Source organism: Zingiber officinale, chromosome 1A, assembly GCF_018446385.1.
Source record: "Zingiber officinale cultivar Zhangliang chromosome 1A, Zo_v1.1, whole genome shotgun sequence".
Lineage (NCBI taxonomy): Eukaryota > Viridiplantae > Streptophyta > Magnoliopsida > Zingiberales > Zingiberaceae > Zingiber > Zingiber officinale.
In genome coordinates, this window is record NC_055987.1 from 4,914,733 (window position 1) to 4,922,202 (window position 7,470).

The 7,470-nt window shown below is 39.0% G+C and overlaps 1 protein-coding gene across 1 annotated transcript; it reads left to right on the forward strand.

Moving 5' to 3' along the window:
- Positions 1-3,636: 3,636 nt before the first annotated feature.
- LOC122016214 (trans-cinnamate 4-monooxygenase-like) lies at positions 3,637-5,592 on the forward strand. The gene is made up of 4 exons (XM_042573449.1): positions 3,637-4,096; positions 4,176-4,537; positions 4,625-4,755; positions 4,836-5,592. Exons 1-4 carry the CDS (start codon positions 3,674-3,676, stop codon positions 5,429-5,431), a joined length of 1,512 nt encoding a protein of 503 aa, XP_042429383.1. The 5' UTR covers positions 3,637-3,673; the 3' UTR covers positions 5,432-5,592.
- The last annotated feature ends 1,878 nt before the right edge of the window (positions 5,593-7,470 follow it).

A 7,470-nucleotide genomic window follows, 5' to 3' on the forward strand; every position in this document is an offset into this window, starting at 1 on the left:
TCTTTCATAGTTTCTCGTCCTTCGGATGCACCAAGCTCGTCGGCTCCCTTCACGTGTCATCTTTCTTGCTTACTGTGTCTTCTATTTGACTTCTTATATTCCTAAGCCCCTACACACTAAGACATAAGGTATCAAAATCACAGGACGTAACTTAATCTAATTGACCACATCAAAACTAACACATGGTACTTACACAAAGGACTAGAACAATTACCGACGACAACGAAGGGAGATGAAGAAGATGAAGACGGCACAAAAATGATAAAGTTACGTTAGAAAGGAAACCTTAAAAACCTAGTAATGGCCCCTGATAGTCGTCCAATCATGGGGGCGTAAGAGAGATGATTAATCTGGGTCGTTTAATTTAAACCTCTAAGAGTTACATCGAATATCAATAGTTACCTGTCGCATCAGATATTCTTTTTCTGATGTATATGACATGTGGCAACAAGATATAAGCCGCATTTATTAGGGATGGGAGGTAATAAGCAGGTTTATGATAAAAAGGTGTGCTCATCATACTGAGTATTAATGATGAGTGACGCACCCTATTTTTGAGGCGCCATAATGATGTCAACTTGAGCCGAGCAATAGTATGAGGGTTAAGCGTTCGATCGGAAAACAAGGGACCTCAAGAACAACATTATCTAAGAATGTGACTAAGTGTTCTTCTCTCTTCTTAAAAAACGTATTAGTTAACATAAGGTCATATGCTATCGCAAAATCTAATATAGTTTTCCCTTCTTCGTTCCTCGTTCCAAACCCATAACTCTCATGTACTCTCTCATATTTCTCATTTTTCACTCCGACATGCTCATTTAGATCACCTCCTATTAAAATCATTTCATTTGGAGGAATATTTTGTAATATTTCATCTAAGTCCTCCCAAAATCTTAATTTGGTAGCTTCATCTAATCCTACCTGTGGCGCATATATACTAATTATGTTCATAGTTTCTTTCGCCACTATTATCTTAAGGGCTATAATTCTATCCTCTTTTCTAACTACTCCTACAACTTCATCTTTTAACAAACCATCTACAATAATACCCACTCCATTTCTTGTTTTACTCTTTCCAGTGTACCATAACTTAAAACCCAAGTTCTCTATCATCGTTGTCTTCTCGCCTGTATATTTTGTCTCTTGTACACACAAAATATTAATTATTCTCATAATCATCATATCTACTATCTCTATTGATTTACCAGTGAGAGTTCCTATATTCTATGTTCCAAATCTTAAATTATTAGTTTTCTTATCATATTTATTTTTATCCAACCTATTGTGTGAAAACTCTTGCCTATTTAACACTACACCTAAGTTCTCAGGGAGATGTAGCGGTCCTTGCTGAGACATTACAATCGGACCCTGTAACGTGAACTCTTACATATTTAGCACTACACCCGAGTTCTGAAGATGTAGCGGTCATTGCCGAGACGTTACAATCGGATTCTGCAGCGCGTTCCTTCCGGGAACCATTTATCAAATGGATCCATTTATCAAGTGGATCATAAGGTTCCTTCCTAGCATTAGTACAATAGTTTAATGGATCCATTTATCAAATATTTTTCATAATTTTGATGTTCACTGATAATCTAATGTAATCTTCCTTTTTTATTTGGACTTGGGATCGATCATGATCCACCATCATGGGTAGAGTTAAAACAACACCTTTAAAATAAGGTATTAATGTGGTGTGCCTGTGAACTTCTATAAAGTAACCAAGGAGGAACCTTTTAAGATAATCAATTATTTTATATTCTTTACTATTTTTTTCATTTCTTTTTTATTATTTTGGAGCTCCCTCATAATTGAAATATTGGAAGGACTTGATCGGATAACTCTTCGTGAGCCTATATAATACGTGCTTGGTAGGAATCGAGCATTAGGGATGACAATTTCATCCGAATTTGATGTAGGATCAGACATTCGACTCGAATGGAGGAGGGTATGGAAGGACTATCACTACTCGATACCCGATCCGAATACCTGATTAAATAATATATATACATATATTAAAGAAAATTTTCTTTTCCTAAAATCAACTTATTATTTTTGTTGATATTAGGAGGAGACTATATTGATGTTTCTATCTATTTTTTTAATTATATATATATATTTTAATAGGTTGTTAATTCTAATATATTTTTGTTGAATGATAATAGTTGGAAAGAAAGAAGAAAAATTATAACTATAAAAAATATTCGATCATTTAATGAGTATAGATATATCCATCAAAGATCCTATACCCGATGGATATAAAGACGAAAGATATAAAATTTAATTCAAATTCAATCCGAATCCGATCCATTATTATCCCTTTCGAGTACGTCACATAGAAAAAGCTAGAAAAAGCTTACTAAAGTTTATTTGAACAAGCCGATAAACTCGAGGAAAGTCACAAAAAAAAAACAAAAAAAGTTACGTGGGAATTGATACATCCCTCGTGTTCGGACCGGAACCGTACAGAAATTTTGAATCATTTATTTATTTTTTTAATATTGATATATAAGTTAGGTACGACGATATATATCTGACTAAAAACAATGGATAAGTATAGATAAATGTTACAGTTGATGGAAAAAATTAAAAAAAAGCCTGTGAGGCATAAAGTATATTATTAAAAATCGATTTACGAGGGTAGATAAAAAAGAAAGTTTATTATATTATTCATATACAACTAGTGGCAAAAAAAAGCATGGTCAGCTTTTTGACTTGATCAACTTGCCCTTTGATAAATTTTATAAGAAATCATGCTCATTGGCCAACCACAATTAATTAAGCTTGTAAGATTGTATTACATAAATTTTGTTATATAGTTGATTGATGAGCTCCAATAATTTATCCCACACCTTCATGTCCTTCATGTTGCAAGAGAAGGGTTTGATTGAGTTAACTCATGCATCCCTAAAAGAAAGTCAACTCTTCATTTCTTTAACATATAGAGAAAGTCAAATGGTTTGGTACGAGAGGAGAATGAAAGTTCAAAATAAGATGAAATGCCGTAGTAAAATTAAATGAGGTTGAGTTTTTTAAGTGAAGTTTGAAAATGTAGAGCTAGAGAAAAAAAAAAAACTTCATTATGTTAGATGGTTGTTTTAGTTTTATTTTATCTAAACAGAGTCTTAATTCATTTTAATTAATGAATTATCCTTTAAATTTTTTTTAGCCCTCCCCTTAATCATGCTTATCATATATAAAGCTAAAATTAAAAATTGCAAACTATGAAATGCACAAGTGCCTCACCATGAACGCATTTGAATGACCTACCACATTATTTTTCATTATTTTTCTTCTAAAGAATGATATTGGTTTCTTCAACGCACGAGATCAAGACTATGCAACTTGTATTCACAAAATCACAAATATTTAGCTGTTTCACACATTAATTAATTAAAAATAAGGCAATTTTTCAAATACCTCCAAAGTTTAATAATTTTTTCTTATATTATACTCAATAATTCGTGTTTGTATAATGTAATCGAACAATAGGCGCCAACTACATGGCGCCAAGTCAACGGAAATGTCTGAAATTTAAGCGAGAGATCGGTCAACTCCGTCACCGTCAAGTAACCGGGGATCGCCGTCGAGCTTCCGTCTATATAATTTTCTCTTTCGGTTCCGATGTCAAACACCGAGTCGGCGCAGTACTCTCCGTCCCTGCAGTACCACCATGGATTTGGTCTTCGCGGAGAAGGCCCTTCTGGGGCTGTTCGCGGCCGTGACGCTGGCGATCGTGGTGTCGAAGCTGTGCGGCAAGCGGTTCAAGCTGCCGCCGGGGCCGCGCCCGGTGCCAATCTTCGGGAATTGGCTCCAGGTCGGCGACGACCTCAACCATCGCATGCTCACCGGCATGGCCAAACGCTTCGGCGACATCTTCCACCTGCTCATGGGCGTCCGCAATCTGGTGGTCGTCTCCTCACCCGAGCTCGCCCGCGAGGTCCTCCACGCACAGGGCGTCGAGTTCGGCTCCCGCACCCGCAACGTCGTCCTCGATATCTTCACCGGAAAGGGACAGGACATGGTCTTCACTGTCTACGGCGACCACTGGCGCAAGATGCGCCGCATCATGACCGTCCCCTTCTTCACCAACAAGGTATGAATCGATTCAAAACCCTTCCTTTTACCGATTTCATGCGTAAAAATTCGAACTTTGACGGGTCTCTGTGGAGCAGGTGGTGCAGCAGAACAGAGAGGGGTGGGAGGAGGAGATACGGCTGTTGGTGGAGGAGCTGAGGAGAAACCCGAAGGCGGCCAAAGAGGGGGTGGTGATCCGGCGACGCCTCCAGCTGATGATGTACAACAACATGTTCCGGATCATGTTCGACAGGCGGTTCGAGAGCGAGGATAATCCCCTGTTCAACAAGCTGAAGGCGATCAACTTCGAGCGGAGCCGTCTGTCTCAGAGCTTCGAGTTTAACTACGGCGACTTCATCCCAGTGCTGAGGCCCTTCTTGAGGGGATACCTCAACAGGTGCAGGGAGGTGAAGGAACGCCGGTTGCGACTCTTCCATGAGCAGTTCGTCGCCGAGAGGAAGTGCGTGGCTTGCTTGCTTCGATCGCTCTGTTTTTCCGAATTTCTAGCGGGGGTATTTTTGGGGGGACTAAACATTTCCGTAAACAGGAAGATGATGGAGGAGCAGGGATCGAAGTTTGAGCTCAAATGCGCAATGGATCACATATTGGACGCGGAGAGGAGAGGCGAGATCAACTACGACAACGTCCTTTACATCGTCGAGAACATCAACGTCGCCGGTCATTGCTTTTCCTCTGTTTTCTTCTTTTCGTATGAAGTTTATATATTTACAGCGCCGTTGAATCTAAACAAATTGCAGCGTTGGAGACTACCCTGTGGTCGATCGAATGGGGCATCGCGGAGCTGGTGAACCACCCGGCGATCCAGATCAAGCTCCGGCGAGAGCTCGACGCCGTCCTGGGGTCGGCCCAGCTGACGGAGCCCGACCTCGTCCGCCTCCCTTACCTCAACGCGGTGGTGAAGGAGACCCTCCGGCTGCGGATGGCCATCCCTCTCCTGGTCCCCCACATGAACCTGCACGACGCCAAGCTCGCCGGCTTCGACGTCCCCGCCGAGAGCAAGATCCTGGTCAACGCCTGGTGGCTGGCCAACAACCCGGCCCTGTGGAAGGACCCCGAGCAGTTCCGGCCGGAGCGGTTCCTGCAGGAGGAGGCCGGCGTGGAGGCCAACGGCAACGACTTCCGTTTCCTGCCCTTCGGAGTTGGCCGGCGAAGCTGTCCCGGAATCGTCCTCGCCCTGCCCATCATCGGCATCTCCCTGGGCTGTCTCGTCCACAACTTCGAGCTACTGCCACCGCCAGGAAAGGACAGGGTGGACATGGCGGAGAAGGCAGGCCAGTTCAGCCTCCAGATCATGACGCACTCCACCGTCGTCTGCAAGCCCACGAAGCTGTGAATGAACTCGATTACAAATTTGCACTTACGCTTGCGTTAATTATTTGATGGAGGTTGATTAAGGTTATGGTGATTAGTGTGCGTTAAATAAGCCTGTATCCTTATACTCCTTAATGACTGTTGCTTTAATTGAAGTCATGTAATTGCATTTATTTCCATTTTCGGATTGAAAAACTGCAGCGTCGTGTCTACAGTGTCGTACTATCGAAGGAAATAGAAAAAAAAATGAAGAAATTTTAATTAATTTTGATCTGGATGACTCATTTACTTCGGGCGGGCTGGATAAAAATTTAATTGACTTTCTCGGCCAATAAATTTGGGATGTACGGACGTCTAGAATTCTAGAAGAACAAGTTTCTTTAAATATAAAATTATACTTTAGATTTTATATTTTATATAAAAAAGTTTTATACCAGTCATTTTTATCTATTTTTTAAATTTAGATTTCATCAATCATTTTTTTTTTAAAATTTAAAAATTAAAATTTATTTTCTAAATATTAAAATATTATTTAATTTTAAAAGAAAAAAAATTAAAGGATTGGATTGGTAATGAAAAACTATACAAGAAAGAAAAAATAATAAAAAAATGAAAAAAGAGAAAAAAAATTAAAAAAAATAAAGATAATGACAACTAATGTAGTGTTTAGTGAAAAATAATTATTTAAATTTAATAAAATGAATGATTTGGATATTCTAAGATAATAAAAGAAGGTTAAAATGGGAATCAAAATATATCTTAATGCAGTCATTTCGACACTCGAATCAAATTTCAGTAATTAAAGAGTAAATGAAGAGGAAGATGTCCGGTGAAGAAAAGTAATTTTATGTGCGCATATCTTCATTTGCAAGACCAAACCCTTCTTTATACAACCTTCTTAGCGGGAGAAATAACACCTCACATTCCTCCTAATCCAGTTTTAGTTGATGGAGACACTATGTCGTCCCTTGTTTTGTCGCTAGTCATTTTCTGGTTGAGAAGGTACTCACAATGCCATATCATTCCCTGTTCGTGCCCTAATTTAATCAATCACGTTTTGGTAAAGAGGATTGTCACATCATTCCATATTCTCTATCTTTCACTAGACATGTTGTCCATACTTGAGGCATTCGTGTATAGGTGGGTCATAAACCACCGAGTCAAGCATCGAAAAATCAAGCTTTTGCTGAGTCGGACGTCAAAGAGTCAGGGTTCTATTGAGTCGAGCGTCAACGAGTTGAGGTTCTACAGAGTCAAGTGTCAGGCTTTTACTACCGAGTAGAAGGATCAACGCTAAGTCAAATTTGGGATAACTAGATCTATATGTAGTTAGGTGAACTTTGAGCTCACTTGACTTAGACTCGGGCCTAACTTGATCGAGTGCCACCTTACCTTTGACTTACAGCTCGATTTTTTATTTCAATGTGCTACTGAGGCCAACTATCTACCACATCAAATTTATTACTTACTAGTAACGTGAAAAATATGGTTGCACAATTTATATTTAAATTTATTTATTTTAAAGATAATTTATATATTGTAATTTCACATAGAATCGTATTAAACTTTCGAGCATTTATATTGTTAAGGAGTTGGGATTCTACAGAGTCGGATAACAGTATCATTCTGATGAGCAATCTACTTAGGAACTCATGGATATGATCCAAACTTGATACCTCCATATTTTCACTTGAGGTATATGGGTTAAACTTCCGTTCAACATTTATACTGTTTAGTTTTTGTTAGTACTTGCTGATGGTAAATAACAAAATTTTATGGTCAAATTTTTATTAGTGGGGGAGAATGTAAAATACAGCATAAAACCTTAAGGGTATTTTTAGAAATTTTTAAAAATTTTCTGAAAATTTTTCGGAGCTCGTATGACGAGTTTAAGGGAATCAATTAATGGACCACGGGAAAACATGTTTAAGTTACCCACTTAAATGAAGAAAAGTTTTATTTTTATTTTTCTTTTTCCTTTTCTTCTCCCGTCGCCGAACCCTTGCCCTTCCCCCTTCCTCTCATCTCTTCTCCTCTACGTCTTCTCCATCGACGGTGTTG

Coding starts and splice junctions, on each gene's coding strand:
- LOC122016214 (XM_042573449.1), top strand. CDS start 3,674: ATGGATTTGGTCTTCGCGGAGAAGGCCCTTCTGGGGCTGTTCGCGGCC. Junction 4,097..4,175: donor TCCCCTTCTTCACCAACAAG/GTATGAATCGAT, acceptor TCTGTGGAGCAG/GTGGTGCAGCAGAACAGAGA. Junction 4,756..4,835: donor CGAGAACATCAACGTCGCCG/GTCATTGCTTTT, acceptor AACAAATTGCAG/CGTTGGAGACTACCCTGTGG.